The sequence below is a fragment of the Muscardinus avellanarius genome, assembly GCF_963383645.1.
Source record: "Muscardinus avellanarius genome assembly, chromosome: 18".
Taxonomy (NCBI): Eukaryota; Metazoa; Chordata; class Mammalia; order Rodentia; family Gliridae; genus Muscardinus; species Muscardinus avellanarius.
The window spans coordinates 37,900,193-37,919,226 of NC_137804.1; the positions used below are offsets into that span (position 1 = coordinate 37,900,193).

Consider the following 19,034-nt stretch of genomic DNA (forward strand, 5'->3'; position numbering starts at 1 on the left):
GTTTACTGTCTGTTTTGTTTTCTGGGTTTTCAGTGTCTTTAGCGGAATGCAAGTAGGCAGCCAGCCCGTCCGTCCCCGCCCCGCCCCGCCCCCGTCACTGCGCTTCTGTTATACCATCTTTGCCTGACTCTCCGGCTTCTCCATTGAATGGCTAATGTGTATGTGAAATAAAGAAATAAAGAAAAACAAAAGCAAGAGCTCCTGGGCCTTCGCTGGCGCGCCGACGCGGCCGCTCCGAGCCGTCGGGGCGAGCGGGGCGCGGGGCGGGGCGCGCAGGTGCGCAGCCGGCGCCCGCGGGAGCGCCCCCCTGGGTGTCCGGGAGGGGGCGCCGGCGGGCACGCGGGCCCCCGGCTCCGTGCGCCCCCGCCCCGGCCGGGGAGCTGGGGAAGGGCGACCGCGTGATGGACGAGCCCGATCCCGCCCCTAGGACAGGGACAGGCAAGGCCACTTCCCAGCGGGTATGGGTGATTTTGTTTTGTTGGCACTATGGATTGAACCCAGGGACATTTTATCTCCGAGCTAAACTCCCTAGCCCCTTTTTTTAATTTTTATTTTGAAACAGGGTCTCTCTTAGTTGCTGAGGGTTTTGCTAAACTGGGGAGGCTGGTCTCGAAACTGCGATCCTTCTGTCTCAGTCTCTCAAGTACTGGATTACAGGTGTGCACCCCCATACCCCAGCGCAGCGGAGTATTTCAAAACTCTGTGGAGCCACTGGGGGCTCCGTCCAGTTACCCTTCCAGACCCCCTCCCCGCCAGGATTGGCCCCTCACAGGGGCCCTCCTCACTAGTCCCTCTTCCTGAGTTAGCAGGTGAGGCGCCGTCCTCCCTTTTTTTTTTTTTTTTTTTTTTTGAAGGTCCAGGGCAGAGTCCCCGGTGCCACCCGCTCGGCTCGGAGGGCTGCTGCCTTGCCTGCCGGGTGTCACCGCACCTCGGGGCTCAGAGCCCCTTGCTCCGTCTTGATGGGCCGGGCGGCCCCGCGGGTGCCGCCGTCGGGGCCTGCGGGGGGCGCGGGCCTTGGGCGCGCTGCAGCCCCCCGCCCGGCGGCGTCCGCACCTCGGGGCGCGGGCCGGGGGCGCGGCGCGGGCGGGGCGGGCCCGGGGCCCGGCGCGGCGGCCTGGTCGCGCAGCAGGCGCACCAGGAAGCCGATGTACTTCATGGCCAGGCGGAGCACCTCGTTCTTGCTGAGCTTCCGGTCGGGCGGGTGGGTGGGCAGCAGCTTCCTGAGCTCGGCGAAGGCCCCGTTCACGTTCTGCTGCCGCCAGCGCTCGCGGCTGTTGGTGAACACGCGCCGCGCCACCTTCTGGGGCTGGTGCCCTGCACACAGGAGGGGCAGGGTCGGTGCTGAGCCCTGCGGGCACCCCGTCCAGTCCTAGCTGCAGGCACCCTGCACCTTGGGGTGTAAGTGAGTTAAGAGGTGGGTGAAGCCGGGCGTGGTGGGCACGCTTGTCATCCCAGCATTCCGGAGGCTGAGACCGGAGGATCGCGGTTCGCGGACAGCCTCGGCTACTTACTGAGGCCCTCTGCAACTCAGTGAGACCCGGTTTCAAAATAAAGAATAAAAAATAGGGCAGGGGGTGTGGCCCGGAGGTCAAATGCCCCTGGGTTCCATCCCCAGACCCGCCAAAAAAATAAAAAGAGGTGGGTGAGCTGGGCTTTCTTCACCCAAGGAGGTCCACCTGTAAGAGCCGCAGGTAAACTAGGCATGGTGGCACAGGCCTCTCAGCACAGAACTTGGGAGACTGAGCCAGGAGGATCACAGGTTCGAGGACAGCCTCAGCAATTTAGCGAGACCCAGTTTCAAAATAAAAAATGAAAAGGATTGGGAGTGTAGCTCGGAGGTAGGATGCCCTTGGGTTTAATCCCCAGTAACACACACACACACACACACACACACACACACACACACACACGCACGATCCATGAGTAGCTTCCCTATCCCCACGGGCCCTAGCCAGCCCTCGTAACCAGTCCATACTGCAGACACGAATTGCCCACCCCTGACGCGCCTGACGTCAATGGCTGAGACCCTCACAGAAACGCCTCCTGTAGCTGCCCTCCGGGAAGCCTCCCTATGCCCTCGCCTGAGCGCTCCTGTGTGGCTGGGCCCTGTCTGCGTCTCCTGGCTGGGTGACTTGTGGCCCATCTCATGGCGGTGCTGGTGTGAGACCTGTGGTATGCTGGTGGCTGTCTGGCGCATGGCTGGGGCCCTGCGGTGGCTGTCTCTTCATGGCTGCGCATCCTGGTGGCGCTATCATTTTGTACCACCCCACCCTGCCCACTGCAGCCTGCTCTTTTTATTTTTATTTATTTATATTTTTGTGCAGTGCTGGAGCCCGGTGTGGTGGCACACGCTTGTAACCCCTGTACTTGGGAGGTTGGAGATTGAACCCAGGGTCATTCTACACCCAAGCTGCACCCTCAACCATATATGTATATGATTGTATGTATGTGCATGTATGTGCATGTGTGTGTGTATATAAATATATATATATCTTTTTTTTTGAGAAACAGGGTCTCATTAAGTTGCTGAGACTGGCCTCAAACTTGCGATCTTCCTGTCTCGGCCTCACAAGTCCTGGGGTTACAGGTGTGTGCCACCAGGCTGGGCTTGGCCTGCTCGGCTTCTTCGTGACTATGGCTATGAGGCTGGCTTTGTTGGGTGGCAGTGCTGGGGGTGCTGGGGGGCCCTGGGCTTGTGCCTTAGGTGTATGGCCTAAGTGTCCTGTCTTCTGTGCATCTCTGTGTGTTCTGAAAATATCTCTGTATACGTGTATTGAACAGACATGGGTTCCGGGCAGGAGCAGTTGTTCCCACACACACGCGCACTCACCCTCCGCCAGGTCCAGCTCACAGTGGCTTGGTCTGCGTTTCAGCCGGCTGCTAGAGAAGATGCTAAAAGGTCCTGCCGGCCCAATGTAGACGCTGTAAGGGGTTGTGGGTCACGAATGCCTTGTGGGCGAGGACCCTGTCCCCTCTCCCCTTCTCCAGCGCCAGCCCCCAGCCCCAGTGCCCCACTGACCTGTTGAGGAAAGGGTGAGGGTGGCAGGGCAGGGCCAGGGTGGGCGGGGCGCCTCCCAGGGCAGACAGGCGCAGCGAGGGGGGCCGGAGGGCGCTGAGCTCTGTGGTGGGCAGGGCCCCTGGGGGCCTGGTGTGCCCCAGGCTGATGACCGGCACACCAGGGGGCAGCCTGGGTGGGGAGGCACCCTGGTGGCCCACCTCTTCTGAGGGCGGGGGCCCAGGTGAGGCAGGCTTAGGGGGCGGGACAGGCGCCGGGCTCGGGGTACACACCATCTCGGCCTTCTCGGTCATGGCAGGGCCCACCTCTGCCTGGGCCTGGGGCGGGCACATGGACCCCGAGGAGGGGGTGCTCACCTGTGGGAGGAAAGGGGGCGGTGGGCGGGGAAGAAGACCAGGTGTGGTCTCCCCCTCACACACCTGCTTATCCTGAGAGAACCTGGGATGGAGGGGAGAGGGGAGAAGAGAGAAGGGAGTGGTGGAAATTCAGTGGATAAAGACAGATGAGAGTAGACCCTGAAACTGCCAGGATATGTGGAGGCTCCCACACAAGAGGTATCCCTAGGTGCCAGGCAGTGCTGGGCCCCAGTGGCATCACCTCCCAGCTGTGCCCTCCTTTTTAATTAAAAAAAATGTTTGTGAGACTGGGGATTAGACCCAGGGGGCATTCTACCTCTAAGCTACACCCCCAGCCATATATATATATGTATATATATGTATATATATGTATATATACACACACACACACACACACACACACATATATATATATATATATATATATATATATACAATGTGGTACTGGGGTGGAACCCAGGGGCTTTTCTACCTCCGGGCTATACTCCTAGACCTATTTTCTATTTTATTTGGAAACAGGGTCTCACTAAATTGCCGAGAGCCTCACTAAGTAGCTGAGGCTGGCTTTGAACCTGTGGATCCTCCTGTCTCAGCCTCCCAAGCCCTGGGATTACAAGCGGGTGCCATCACGCCCGACTCCTTTGTATATTTTGAAGCAGGGTCTTGCTCAGTTGCTGAAGGCCTTGCTAAATTGCTGAGGCTGGCCTCAAACCTGTGATGTTCCTGTCTCAGCCTCTCAAGTCCTGGGATGACAGGAATGTGCCATCATGCCCAGGTCTGAGCTGTTTCCTTGCCCCAGAATTTCGGTTTACTTGCAGCCTGGGAGCCCCTGATTGATCCTGGGATCCTCTAAACCCCAAGATTGACTCTAACCCTCAAATCTGAAGATTTGACCCAGAGACCCTTCATTGACTCCCTGGTGCCACGTGAAACTTAGACTCCCTCTAAGATGGGCTCTGGTGCAGCCTGAGCACCCCCAAGGCTGGCACCGGGACTTCGGGCCCCTTGGTTTTCACATCTGACCCTGGAAGCGCTTTGTAATTGCTCTGGGACCCCCACTCCTGCGGCAGATGTCTCCTCCCTGTTACCTCTGCAGCCACGGTCTTGACAGGGACTCAAATGTCCTGATTCCACTGCGCGGTCCAGCCCAACCGTGCTTCAACCTAACCCCCCACCCCACCAGCAACCACACTTCTACACCTGCTTTTTGGGGTGCTACGGATCCACCCCGGGCCTTCCTTGCACAAGCAAAGCGAGTGGTCTACCACCAGCTGCGCCCCTCGCCCTGCACCCTGCTTAACCGGACTCCAGGTCTGGGGTGAACCAGCAAGAGATGGGACTTCTGGGCTTGCGGGTGCCTTCCCGGGCTGGGGAAGCGAGCCTGGCTGATGAACGCAATCCACACAGGGGACCCTCCACCTTCAAGCCGGCTCCCCTCTTACCCCGGCGCGGTTCTTGCAGCCTGGTGGGTGCCCAATCTCAGCGGAGCTGACAGTCCCAGCCAGGGTGTAGTTTCTGCTGTCCGGGTCTGGCCACTGCGCTCCAGGCTGCCGCGACTGGCCGGGAGCAGGCCGCGCCTCCTGCCCCGGCTTGGGAGGGCCAGGGCGGCCGCGGTGCGCCGTGGGTTCCCCCCCAGGGAAAGTGAACGGCTCCTCGCCGGCCGGCCCACCCTCTCCCCGCCCCCGGCGGCCCGGTTTCCTCCCTCTCACCCCAGCACAGTGGCCAGAGGATGCTGGGCCGGCGCAGATAAGGGCCTGGCCGCGCCTGATAAGGAGCCACGCTGACCCCGGAGGAAACCGGCGGGCGGGGACCTCCAGCGCGCCCTCCCCTCCCGGCCCGGCCCCGCCTCCAGCCGGCGCAGACAGAGCTCGCGTCGCCCCTCGGCCCCTCACCTCCGGCCCTCGGGAGACCCGGGCCGCAGCGGACAGCGGAGGACGCACGCAGAGGAGGAAACCGAGGCACTAAAGCCCCAGCCGTTGTCGGCTGGGCCTGTCCTTGGACTCTGAACGCCCCCAAGCCCCAGTGTCCCTGCTGATGGGGGCGGAGGAGCGCCCTTTCCGGAGCTGGGGCGCGTGACATGGGGGCCCCTCCGGTTGTCCTCACCACAGCCTCGTTCCTCTTTTTACAGATCCTCTCCGGGCTTCTCCACCCCAAGGGGAGTAGGCTGCTCCAGGGTGCTCTGGCCCAGGGGCACTCTTCACACATTTCCAGCCCAGGAGGATGGGAAGGACCAGACGCGGGAGGGGCAGGACTGGTTCCCTAGGGTGCTGGGACTGGCTGGGCCTTCTGGCAGCTGCCCCATCAGCAGGTCTCACTCTGGGACCACAGGATCGCAGGGCCCAGCTTGGCGGCCCTGCCCTCCTTCCCCAGCCCCAGGCCGCTCCTTGGAGGGCAAGGTTCCTACAGTGCTGTCCAAGAGCCAGGCTGGGCGGAAGCTCACAGTGGGAGCCAAGAGCGAAAATGGCTGTTACTGGCGCTCAGTGTCCTGCACCAGGACCAGTCAATGCCTGGCCATGAGCGTCCAGTCAGCTGCAGGAGCCCCAGGCAGGCCTTCAGCAGCTGCCCAGCACCATCACTACCAGCGCCCTCCCGGGAGTCGGGTGAAGCCCAGGAGCGCAGTGAACACCCCATCCCGGGGAAAACAGCAACAGTTCTAAGGCCAAGAGTTTGTTCTGATGTCCCTGCAATGGCAAGCTCTGCAGATGGGAGGGTTCCTCTGCCGGACAGGGATTCTGCCCCAGGACTCCCTCACTAACGTCACGTCATGAGCCCCTGCGATGGCGGGGGTTGGGGGTGGGTCGCAGCTTCCCCTCGCTGGGTGCCAGGGCAGCCCTCTGCTTGGTCCCTCGCTGCACACACGCCCCTTGGGCTGCAGGGCAGGAAGCACCTGGTCCAGAGCGGATGCACGGGGTGCCTGGTTCCGGTCTGGCTTCCGCCACCACGGCCCCCAGGGAGAGCTGGGCCAAAGAAACCAGGCGGCGAGGTGGCAGGGCACGCTGGGGCCTCTGTGGCTCAGGGGCTGGAGAGCCCTCATGCTTGCTGTGAGCTGCGGCTAGGGAGCCCACAGGGGGAGGGCAGAAGCAGCCGCTCTGGGTGAGATGTCACGGCTGCCGCCCAGTGGCCACCTCGGAAACCGCAGGCGGCAGCTGGGGAGCGGGGTGGCGCCAGAATGCCTTGGGCTGCAGATGGTAGCCCCCACGCCCAAGATGCACAGGGCACCCGGGTCAGGTAGGGTCAAACATCCCCAAGCAGGCAGGACCTCCCAGGGAAGCTAGCCAGAGGGACAGGCCCCAGTCGTGTTACAGGACGCGTGGGAGAGCCGATGCCCAGCTCAGAAGGACAATCAGTGCAACATGGTATCTCTTTATTGGCTCAGTCTACACCTGGCTCAGTGGTGGCCCCAGGCCCAGGGGGCTTTGGGCTGGGCGTCTCTGGACAGTCCACGGGGGTGGCATCAGCAGAGGGTCTGGGCGCCGGGGTGCTGTGTGAATAGCAGCACTGGTCCCCGCGCTGGCAGGTGCCCTGGTGGATGGAGGGGGGAGTGAAGCCCGCGGCACAGCTGGCTTCCTTCCCTGGATGGGACACTCACTCCCCAGCACCTCCGCAGCCCCAGCTACCCCAGGCCTGCCACCCTGGCCCTGGCATGCCCAGTGGGGGGGCACCTCACCTCCTTGAACTTCTTGCAAGGAAACGTCTTAAGGCGGGCAGCCCGCTGGGCTGGGTCCTCCGCCGGCTCCTTCCGCTTGTTCTGGAGGAGTCTGCGTCTCTCCTCCAAATCTTCCCCGGCCACCTTGGCCCTGTGCAGAGCGACAGGGTGCTGGGACCCCATCCAACAGCGGCGCCCACCCGCCCCGGCGAGCCACACCCCACTCACCCTGGCCGGGCGCGGGGCCGAGGACCCCAGTTGGCCTCTGGGTTGGCCTGGAAGCGCTTGAGTCCTCGCTGGCGGGAGCTGGGGTTGGCATCGTCCCGGATGGCGAAGCTGGCTTGCAGCCTGGGCAGTGCACAGGGGCTGAGGCTGGCCACCAGGAGGGTGTGCAGGCTGCCGCCCAGGGAGCCTGCCTACCAGATGCAGTCTGCCCTGCAGGGGATCTTTTGTTCTGCATATGTGTGTGTGTGGGGGTACTGGTGTGCTCTACCTCTGAGCTATACCCCCAGTCTTTTTTAATTTTTGAAACAGGATCTAAGTTACCATCTGCTGCAATCCTGTGATTGCTTGAACCTGCAATCTTTCTGTCTCAGCCTCTCAAGTACGAGGTAGGATTACAGGTGTGCCACCACTTCTGGCCTCTTTCATTCCTTTTTTTTTTTTTTTGTAATACTGGGGCATTCTACCTTCAAGCTACACCCCCAGCCCTAATTTTTACTCTTTATTTTGAAACAAGGTCTCACTAAGTTGTGGAGGGCCTCGCTAAGTAGCTGAGGCTGGCCGCGAACCATGATCCTCCAGCCTCAGCCTCCTGAATGCTGGCATTACAAGCGTGCGCCACCACACCTGGCTTTTTTTTACTCTTTTGATCTATTTTTTACTCTTTACTTGCAAAGAAACAGGATCTCACTAAGTTGCGGAGGTCCTAAGTAGCCGAGGCTGGCTGCAGACCTGCGATCCTCCTGTCTCAGCCTCCCAAGTGCTGGGATTACAAGCGTGCGCCATCACGCCCGGCTTCTTTCATTTACTGAATAAACATTTTGCTTGTACTGTTTGAGTTTACATTGTTCTCCATACTGGGGTTAGACAGTGAAAAAAAATGGGCTGCCCATGGATGAGCTGACTTCCCAGCACAGGAGACAGACAGGCAACAGGAGAAATCAGAAGCAAGAGACACGGTCAGGGAAGATGTGACGCTTTGGTGACTGGCCTGCGGCGCGGGCCTTCCTGAGGGCTGAGGGCAGAGCCACGGGCGGGGAGCACACAAAGGCCACAGGCGGGCGCAGTGAGTGTGGCGCAAACAAGGGAGAGAGCAGACAAGCGATGGGGCAGGACTGTGCCAGATCTGGTGGGCCAGTAGGACTGTGGATTTTGTGGATCTGAGGAAGGTGAGAGCCGTGGCAGGTTCTGAGCAGAGAAAGGATGTGCTGACTCACATATTCACAGGTGCCCTCTGTCTGCCAAGGGGGAACAGACAGCGCGGGCCGGGGGAGGGGCCGGGGCGAAGGCAGGTCGGAGAGATGTGGGCAGGCTGTGATTTCAGCAGAGGACCACGGGTCTGCATGCAGAGCGCCTGTCATCTGCACGGAGATGAGCCCCATGGCCGGGGACGGACGAATCTGTGTCTTTACCTGGGCTCCACGCTGAGGATGTGAAAGGCTGGGCTGGTCTCTGACAGCCGCTCCCGTTTCACTGGGCTCTCCTTCTCCTGGGGGCAGAGGTCAGGGGATGCTGTGGGCCGAAGGGCCTTCAAGTGGCCACCGCCTGCCCTCCCATCCCCGTCTGGCCCTCCCTGCCTCACCCAGCAGCGCATGATGTCCCAGAGCACCGAGGGGGGTGCGTCTGTCTTTACTGCATTCTTACAGGCGTGGGAGAGCGAGACCCGGAAGCCGGCGTGGAGGAGGGCGGACCTGGGGATGAGCGGGAGCCGTGGAGGGGCGGCCAGCCCTCGAAGCCCCGCTGACGGCAGGAGGAGCACTGGCTGGCAGGGACTCCTGGTCCCCCAGGGCCGTTCTGACTCGTCTGACCTGCCCAGGCTGCCTGCCCTGGCCTCCCCCCGAGCCGGCCTCACCGCATCTGCAGGAGGCTGGGCGTGCTACAGCGGACGGTGCTGCTCAGCTGGTCCAGGGTATAGTAGAGGGGCACGTCTGGGAGCTCCTGCAGGGAGGCAGGGCCGGTGCTGAGCAGCTGGCAGAAGCTACAGGCACAGGTGGAGACAGGCAGGCACGGGGCGGAGCACCCGCCCATCACCCACCTCCGTGATGACGCTCAGGACGCCCTGCATCCGCTCCGAGGTGTGGAAGCGGCCAGGGCTGGCACTCACGGCCTCTAGGATGCGGCGCACAAAGTCCAGGTCGTGAATGGGCTCGGCCCACACGGGGCCACCGAGCTGCGGACACCCAGGGGCTGCATGAGCAGGGCTGTGAGCGACTTCTGGGACCCCTGTGTCACACGCCTCCCGGGGCCTGGACCAACCTGGTGTCGCTGGCCACAGTGTTCGCACTGAGGACTCACAGGGGGGCCGCAGGCTGCAGAGAACTTGACTCTGGAAGGAGCGGGGAAAGTCGGGGTGGCGGCCCCGGGCTGCGCCTACGTCCCTCCCCCTGAACCCTTGCTCACCGGCCACCGGGTGCTCCAGACCTTCTGCCCAGGCGCTGGAGGCGGAAGGAGCCGCAGCCCACGCACTGGAACACCAGCGCCTGCTTGCTGTGGGACCAGGAGAGGCCGTGAGGGCCCAGGGCCGCCCAACACCCCAGTCCTCCCTCCAGCCAGCTCGGTCTGTGAGGCCCCCCAGGGCCAGGCTGCACCCCCAGCTGACCTGGCTGAGGCCTTAACCTTGGCCTGGCCCGTGAAGACGCGCACAAACACGCGCACGTAGAAGTCTGCGCTGACGCTGAGCAGCGGCTCCACGAAGCGCTGGTAGCAGTTGGCGCGGAGGTCCAGGCTGTGCAGGACGATCCTCAGGGCCTGGGGGCGCAGCAGCCGCCAGTCACCGCTGAGAGCCGGCCACCTCAGAAGCACACGCTCAGGGCGGCTCGCTGAGTCCCAGCCCGGCCCCAGGACTGGGCCCTGGTTGTACAGTCCTCAGCGAGCCAGTGTCACTGCGCCGTGCCCTCGTCTACCCATCACATCAGTCCTTGTCTCTTTGTGGGCCCAGTGGAGGCACGGGCAGGTCTGGGAACAGAACCCCCTCCAGTTAGCAGCACGAGATTATCCTTAGCTGTCTGCACAGGACCCAGGTGCTGGCCCCAAGGGCTCAGCATGCAGGCAGCAGGACCTCGCGTGACAGGGCCAGCGGGCCTCCTCGCCGAGGCAGCCACGAGACTCCAGCACGGGAAAGGAGGCAGCACGTCCAGGCTGCCTGATAACTGGGTGCGTAGCACAGCCCCTGTCAGAGCATGAGAATCCTGCAGCAACCCCATGCAGCTGCTGTCCTCACTCTCATTGTCCAGAGCCAACCACAGAGCTAAAATTGTTTTTCCCCAGTACTGGGGATAGAAAACGGGTATTTTACACCCCCCAGTCCTACATTTTTTTATATTCTTTATTTTGAAATAGGGTCTCACTGAGATGCAAAGGGCCTCACCAAGTAGCTGAGGCTGTCCGCGAACCATGATCCTCTTGTCTCAGCCTCCCAAGTGCTGGGATTACAAACATGTGCCACCATACCCAGCTACAAAGCTAAATTTTTTTTTTTTTTTTTTTTTTTTTTTTGCGGGTCTGGGGATGGAACCCAGGGTCATTCGACCTCCAAGCTACACCCCCTGCCCTATTTTTTATTCTTTATTTTGAAACCGTGTCTCACTGAGTTGCAGAGGGCCTCACTAAGTAGCTGAGGCTGTCCGCGAACCGTGATCCTCTGGTCTCAGCCTCCCAAATGCTGGGATTACAAGTGTGCGCCACCATGCCCGGCTACAAAGCTAGAATTTGAATCCAAACCTGAAAAAAATGCCTTTAGAGCCGGGCATGGTGGCACATGCTTGTAATCCCCGCGCTTGGGAGGCTGAGACAGGAGGATCGCACGGGTTCGAAGCCAGCCTCAGCTACTTAGTGAGGCTCTCAGCAACTTAGTGAGACCCTGTTTCCAAATAAAATATAAAAAAAGTCTGGGAGTATAGCCCGGAGGTGGAAAGCCTCTGGGTTCCACCCCCAGTACCACCAAAAAAAAAAAAAAAAAAAATTAGAAAAAAAATGTTTTTAAAGCCAAACATGGCAATACACACTGATAATCGCAGTACTTGAGAGGCTGAGACAGGATTGCAGGTTAGAAGCCAGCCTTGACAAACTTAGCAAGACTGTTTCAAAATAAAAGTTAAAGCCGGGCGTGGTGGTGCACGCTTGTAATCCCTGCGCTTGGGAGGCTGAGACAGGAGGATCGCACGGGTTCGAAGCCAGCCTCAGCTACTTAGTGAGGCTCTCAGCAACTTAGTGAGACCCTGTTTCCAAATAAAATATTAAAAAAAAAAGGTCTGGGAGTATAGCACGCAGGTAGAAAGCCTCTGGGTTCCACCTCCAGTACCACCACAAAATAAAAGATAAAAAAGAAGCCAGGCATGGTGTCACATGTTTACAGTCCCAGTACTTGGTAGGCTGGGGCAGGAGTATCTGGGTTTGTGGCCAGCCTCAGCTACTCAGTGAGGCCCTCTGCAACTTAGTGAGACCTTGTTTCAAAATAAAGAATAAAAAATAGGGCTGGGGGTGTAGCTCGAAGGTAGAATGTCCCTGGTTTTCTCCAGTACCGCAAAAAAAAGAAAAAGAAAAAACAAAGAGCTATCATAGTACTTGGAGGCTGAGACAGGGGGATCACAGATTGGAGCCCAGCCTCAGCAACTCACTGAGATCCTGTTTCAAAATAAAAATAGCTGGGCCGGGCGTGGTGGCGCAAGCTTGTAATCCCTGCGCTTGGGAGGCGGAGACAGGAGGATCGCGCAGGTTCGAAGCCAGCCGCGTGCGCTGGCTTAGGAGACCCTGTTTCCAAATAAAAATGTAAAAATAGGTCTGGGAGTATAGCCCGGAGGTAGAAGGGCTTCCAGGAACCCCAGTACCACCAAAAAAATAAAAATAAAAAATAAAAAAATAAGAATAGCTGGGCGTGGTGGCGCACGCTTGTAATCCCTGCGCTTGGGAGGTTGACAGGATGATCGCACAGGTTCGAAGCCAGCCTCAGCCGGCTTAAGAGACCCTGTTTTCAAATAAAAAAATATAAAAAAATAGGTCTGGGAGCATAGCCTAGAGGTAGAAGGCCCCTGGGTTACATTCCCAGTACCACCTAAATAAATAAAAAAATAAAAATAAAAACAAAATAGGGTTGGGGGTGTAGTTTGGAGGTAGTACGACCCTGGATTCAGTCCCTAGCACCAAAGAAATAAAAAGGGCAAAGGTGTAGCTTGGTGGTAAGGCACTCTTTGAGTTCAACTGCCCACACTGCAAAAAGTAGATAAATTTTAAAAGAAAAAGAAAAGCCTCCCCAGAAGGCTGGAGGCCTCTCACCATCTCGTGGCAGGCCCGGCTCTTCAGGGACATGGCCCCGTACTTGCTGTAGCACGTCTCCCCGCTGTTTCCCGCCAGCACTGCCATGTCTGTGCAGGTGACACACAGCAACCCTGCGGGAACACCTGAATGGTGAAGACTTTCCCAGCACCGGCCCTACCCAGCGCCCCAGCCGCAGCTCAGCCTCACCTCCTTCACTCACAGCCTGCACTGCAGCGTCCAGGAAGGGGGCGGGGCTGCCATAAGGGTCCAGGTCAATGACGTCAAAGCGCTCTGATGGCTTCTGGTGCTGGTACATCAGCATCCTAGGCATGAGAGGGTCAGGGCCTCAGCCTCCCACGTCAGGAACCTCTGCCGTGGCCCCAGACCTGTGAACTCCCATTAAGGGTTGAACCCAGGGTCATTCTACTGCTGAGCTACACCCCCAGCTCTTTTTATTTTGAAACATGGTCTTGAGCCGGGCGTGGTGGTGCACGCTTGTAATCCCAGCATTTGGGAGGCTGAGACCGGAGGATCGCGGTTCACGGACAGCCTCAGCTACTTAAGTGAGGCCTTTTGCAACTCAGTGAGACCCTGTTTCAAGAATAAAGAATAAAAAATTAGGCAGGGGGTGTAGCTCGGAGGTTGAATGCGTCTGGGTTCCATCCCCAGACCCGCAAAAAAAAAAAAAAAAAAAAAAAAAAAAAGAAAAGAAACATGGTCTTGCTAAGCTGCTGACGGCCTCGCTAAGTTGGGAAGGCTGGCTTTGAACCTGTGATCCTCCTGTCTCAGCCTCCCGACTACTAGTGTGTGCCACCACAACCACCTAGCTAGTGCGGTGGTTTTGGCCTTGAACTTGGGGATTATATTCTCAGGTTCAGGTTCTGTCTTGGCCATTTATTAACTGCAAGATTTTCCTCCTTGTCCTTAGCCTACCTATTTTTTATTCTTTATTTTGAAACAGGGTCTCCCTGAGTTGCAGAAGGGCCTCACTAAGTAGCCGAGGCTGTCCGTGAACCGCGATCCTCCGGTCTCAGCCTCCTGAATGCTGGGATTACAAGTGTGCGCACCACGCCCGGCTCTTAGCCTACCTATTTATAACTCTGACAAGGATAACAGTCAATTTTAACGTAGGACATAGAGTTGGCCCTCCATATTCATTAAAAGTTCAGTAAAGCCGGGCGTGGTGGCACACGTTTGTAATCCCCGCGCATGGGAGGCTGAGACAGGAGGATCGCACAGGTTCGAAGCCAGTTTCAGCTACTCAGTGAGGCTCTCAGCAACTTAGTGAGACCCTGTTTAAAAATAAAATAGAAAATTGGTCTGGGAGTATAGCCTGGAAGTAGAAAGCCTCTGGGTTCCACCCCCAGTACCACCAAAAAAAAAAAAAAAAAAAGAAAAAATTCAGTAAGCTGGGTGTGGTAGCACACACTTGTAATCCCAGAATTTGGAAGGCTGAGAAAGGACAATGGAAGGTTTGAGGCCAGCCTCAGCAAATTAGTGAGGTCCTCTGCAAATTAGTTGAGACCCTGTTTCAAAATTAAAAAAAAAAAAAAAAAAAAAAAAAAAGCCAGGCGTGATGGTGCACACTTGTAATCCCAGTACCCAGGAAGCTGAGACAGGAGATTCACAGGTTTGCCACCAGCCTCAGCTACTTAGTGAGAGCCTCTGCAACTTAGTGAGACCTTGTTTCAAATAAAGAATAAAAAATAGGGCTAGGGGTATAGCTCGGAGGTAGAATGCCCCTGCGTTCCATCCCTAGTACTGCTAAATAAATGATAGATAGATAGATAGATAGATAGATAGATAGATAGATAGATAAGATAGCTGAGGGGTATAGTCCAGAGGTAGAATGCCCCCAGTTCAATCCCTAGTACCAGGAAACAAACAAGTAAGCCAGGTGTAGTAGTCCATGCAGGTAATCACAGTACTGGGGAGTAGAGAGGATCACAGGTTTGAAGACAGCCTCAGCAAGTACCGAGACCGTCATCAACCATTTCCACATAAGAAATATAATTGGACTGGGGGTGTAGCTCAAAGGTAGAATGCCTCTGGGTTCAATCCCCAGTACCACAAAACAGCAACGAAGAACAACGCTGGGCTGTAAGCCCTGCAGGCTGTAGTCTGACAGCTTTTGCACAGGTCATGAGTTCTGTTATGTTTACCGATCTGCACTTGGCGCTGAGAACAGCGCCTGGCATAGATGCTGGACAGACAATGGTGCCCGTGAATACAAGGAAGGGCAGCACCTGTAACACGGCAGACCCTTCGGGCTGAGGCAGGATCAAGCTGGAAGCCAGCCTGGGAAACGGAGCGTGACCCTGACTCAGGATGAAAAGGGCCGGGCAAAGCACCCCTGAGTTCCACCTCTAAAACCAGAAAAATAACAAAATAAAAAAGGAAGACTATAATGGACCCCATGCCCACCGGTGTCATAAGAGCGCAGCACCTGCTGATGGTTACAGCTCTTTTAGTATAAGCACACACTACGATGCGCCCATGACAAAACTTCCTACTGACACATTCCCCAGGACACGTCCTCATAGTTAAGCAATGCGTGATTACATTTATTTCTGGCACAGAGTTTGGGTTATACAATTCATTCAAGGGCATTCTACCTCTCAGCTCTAGCTCTAGACCTTAAGGTTTGTTTCTGTTTTTTTTTTTTTTTTTTTTTTTGGTGGTACTTGGGATGGAACCTAGGTGCATTCTACCTTCGAGCTACACCCAGCCCTGTTTTTTTTAAGTCTTTTTTACTTTTGCGAATGGCCTCACTAAGTAGCTGAGGCTGTCTGTGAACCTGGATTCTCCTGTCTCAGCCTCCCGAATGCTGGGATTTCAAGCGTGCGCACCATGCCCGGCTTAGACCTTAAGTTCTGTTGTGGTACTGGGGATGGAAGCCAGGGGCATTCTATATCTGACCTATACCCCAAACCCTATTTTATTTTTTTAATTTTGAAACAAGTCTCAGTACTTGCCGAGGCTGTCCTTGAACCTGTGATCCTCCTGTTTCAGCCTCCCAAGTGCTAGGATTACAGGTAGGCACCACCATACCCGCTCCTTTCTTACTTTTTATTAGGAAATGAGGTCTCCCTAAGTTGTTGAGATCTTGCTAAGGTTCCTAGGCTGGCCTTCGACCTGTGATTCTCCTGTTTAGGAACACAGGCGTGCACCACCACACCCAGCTCGTCTCTATTATTTAACCATGACAACTTATTTTTTTTGAGGTCCTGGGGATTGAATCCAGGGGCATTCTACCTCTGAGTTATACCCCCAGCCCTATATTTTATTCTTTATATTGAAACCTGGTCTCACTAAGTTGCAGAGGGTCTCACTTAGTAGATGAGACTAGCCTTGAACCTGCAATCCTCCCATCTCAACCTCTCAAGTCCTGGGATTACAAGCGTGTGCCACCACGCCTGGCGACAGCAGCTCATTTAAAACGACTGTTCTTTAACAGGTAAGAAAACTAGGGTTCAGAGAAGGTAAGTCATTTTCTCACAGTCACACTTCAAGACTAAGATGCGCCATGATTTGACCTCAGGCAGCCTCACTCCAGGGTGCTGAACTACTCTGTATCCGCCGGGCAGAACTGTCAAGACCTACCGGGCATCGGCCTGGTTAGGCTGCACCAGATGGGCCACATCATTGAGCTGCACGTTACGGCGAATGAGATCTACAGCCCGGGAAGAGGCGTCATTGGCGACCACAGATCGGAGTCCAGGCACCTCCAGGGCGAATCGAATAGAACGTAGGCCCGAAGCTGCCAGACCCTCCAGGACCCGCAGGCCTTCCTGTTGGAATAAGCGAAGACCCTGACTTCCATCTCTAGCCTCTTTTTTTTTTTTTTTTTTTGGTAGTACTGGGGTGGAACTCAGGGGCATTCTACCTCTGAGCCACACCCCCAGCCCTATTTTATTTTCATGTTGAAACAGGGTCTCACGAGGTTGACAAGAGTCTCACTACATGCTGAGACTATCCTTGAATCTGCAATTCTCCTGTCTCAGCCTCCCAAGTACTGGGATCACAGATGTGCACCACCACACCCATCTCTATTTCAATGGAAGCCAGGAGCACCCTATTCTGAGATACACACCCACCACTAGAGATTTCTTTCTTTCTTTTTCATTTGCTTTTTTTTTTTTTTTTTTTTTTTTGCAGGTCTGGGGCTGGAACCCAGAGGCATTTGACCTCTGAGCTACAACCCCTGCCCAATTTTTTATTCTTTATTTTGAAACCGGGTCTCACTGAGTTGTAGAGGGCCTCACTAAGTAGCTGAGGCTGTCCGCGAACCGCGATCCTCTGGTCTCAGCCTCCCGAGTGCTGGGATTACAAGCGTGCGCCACCACACCCGGCTAAGATTTCTAATTCTGAAACAGGGTCTCACTAAGTTGCTGAGGCTGACTCTAAACCTGTGATCTCCCTGTCTCAGGTGTTTGCTCCACCACTGGCCTTTCACAGGTCTCCCCCTCCAGGAGACCGCCTTCCCTCTCATTGACTGGATTCCGGTCTGTACATCCTCTGCTTAGATCCTACCTCACAGATCTCCCCCACGGCGGCTGTAGGAGGCTGGTCTCCTCTGGCCAGGCTTTCCCCCTCTTGTGGTTCCTCTTCTTGCTCTGACAAGTCCACAACCACCTTTTGCAGGTCCTTCTCACCCGGCACCTTGACTGCAGGCACCAGAAGCACAAGTCAGGGGGGCCTCCATGATGCCCCCTGAGAAACCTCCCTTCACTCTTCAGAACACTTTCCATCATTGAACAACCCAACCCTTTAGAGTCCTGAAACCCCAAGGAAAGAAAGGCTGACGGAGCAGAACCTGTGGCCTGCTATGTGGCTACAGGCTTTCCCAAGCCTGGGGGCGGGGGTTCTGTGTGATTCCCCCCATCCCAAGTCCAGCAGAGGCCTGGCCCTCCACTCACTCCGGATTCCTTTGGCCTCAAGCTGAAGTCGCGCAAACTCGGTGATCACCGCACATCTGGGGAGATAAAGAGGGGTGTAGTTGTTCTCCGTGGTTTTCCCTTAGCCCTACAGGCAAGGGTGTTGCCCCTCCCTAATCATTTCAGGCCAACTCCCCGGGCCTCCAATTCTAAATTTTAAAGAGAAGCCCCACCTAAATAGTTAAAATGTTAACTACTGATAAATAAATCGTTCTCTTAATTTAAGGACCAGAGAAAAGTCTCAGGACTTTTGTACTGTCTTTAGTTCTAATCAGCAGCTGACACAAAGCATGTAAATTGTTGTGAGGTTTAACTTGCAGAAAAGCAGTACATCTGAGAACCATGGGAGCTGGCCCCGGGAGGTAGAGGTCAACGGTGTTCCCCAGGGGGAAAAACGGAGGCACAAGGATGACTGTGCCCACTCTACTTAGCAGGTGGCCTCCTTGCTCTTCCCTCCTTATCAAAGTCTTTAACTTGCCTGGGCCCAAAATGGGCCTTTGAGGTTGAGCTGCTCCGTCTTTCAAGATGTGGACCCTTGAATAAATCTGATTCTTTCCTACCGACTCTGGCCTTCAGGATATTAGTCTGGAGCCAGAACTTATTCCGGTAACCTTCTCAGCCTCCCTGACCCACCACACCCCTCTGCCAGATTGACCTGTGACCTCTGCTTACGTCAGATCCCGATTGAACTCCTGCACTGGGTTGTAGAAGACCTCGTTGGCGCTAGGGAAGGCGATCTTGGCGGCCCCCTCGGTGACTGTGGTGTCCTGGCCCCCGGGCGGGTCCTCTACTTTGCAAGGTTGGGTGCCGTTCTCCATGGTTCCTGGATCCGACGGTCCTCGGGGATGTCCCTCCATACACCAGGTTCTACAGAGGCTGCGGGCAGGGCGGAGAGTTCGGCTTAGGCACAGAACGATCTTCGCATGGGACATCTAAGGTCACCTCTGCCCGCCAAGCCGAGTTCTGGGGTGGGAAGGGCACAGAGAAAGGATCAGAGAGCCACATTCTGGGGCCGGAGATGGCCCAAAGTAGGGACTTAGTAAACCCATCGGCCTTAGTCGGCCTTCCATTTTCGGAAGACACTGGCCCTGGCGGAGCCGGAAGCCCTCGAACGGACCTGCCCCCAGTCCAGACCCCTCCCGCCACCACCCAGGCTCTCCGCACCTTTCTCGGAAAAGAGAACCAAATTAGTCTCGGGGCACGTTTCCCAGACTAGGACCTGGGCGCCGCCATGTTGGCAGGGTGGGAGGGAGGGTCACATGACAGGAGTTAGCCAATCAGCAACGCTTCCCACGGTAGGCGACGAGGATCAAAACTTAGTGGAGGAAGTGCACTGGTTAACACGCGGTGACCTCAAAACACAAAAGCTCTCCTGGGAGGCGAATCACCAGCTCCGTAGCGCTGAAGAGTACATTGTGGCTCAGAACAGAGGCAGTAAGCAGAGAAACATAGTACCTATCACATTCCGCAGCAGCTTGCAGGAATAATTCAGGATCTGGAATCGGATTTACTTGCTCTGAGCGAGTTACTTAAACTCTCTCCGGCTCTCACTAATCTCCTTACCTGTTAAATCATAATCTTGCTCTCCAAGGAAGAGCCAAAGG

The 19,034-nt window shown here is 56.4% G+C and overlaps 2 protein-coding genes across 2 annotated transcripts; both read right to left on the minus strand.

Moving 5' to 3' along the window:
• Window positions 1-919: 919 nt before the first annotated feature.
• Window positions 920-3,348, minus strand: LYL1 (LYL1 basic helix-loop-helix family member; the record flags this gene model as incomplete). The annotated part of the gene is made up of 3 exons (XM_080715078.1): window positions 920-1,314; window positions 2,831-2,922; window positions 3,020-3,348. 3 exons carry the CDS (start codon window positions 3,346-3,348, stop codon window positions 920-922), a joined length of 816 nt encoding a protein of 271 aa, XP_080571204.1.
• Window positions 3,349-6,744: 3,396 nt separating this feature from the next.
• On the minus strand, window positions 6,745-18,362 carry TRMT1 (tRNA methyltransferase 1; the record flags this gene model as incomplete). The annotated part of the gene is made up of 16 exons (XM_080715067.1): window positions 6,745-6,894; window positions 7,040-7,169; window positions 7,247-7,366; window positions 8,653-8,729; window positions 8,823-8,931; window positions 9,093-9,178; window positions 9,276-9,410; window positions 9,497-9,566; window positions 9,641-9,727; window positions 9,840-9,988; window positions 12,512-12,624; window positions 12,701-12,816; window positions 16,097-16,284; window positions 17,027-17,160; window positions 17,413-17,468; window positions 18,103-18,362. 16 exons carry the CDS (start codon window positions 18,360-18,362, stop codon window positions 6,745-6,747), a joined length of 1,980 nt encoding a protein of 659 aa, XP_080571193.1.
• Window positions 18,363-19,034: the final 672 nt, after the last annotated feature.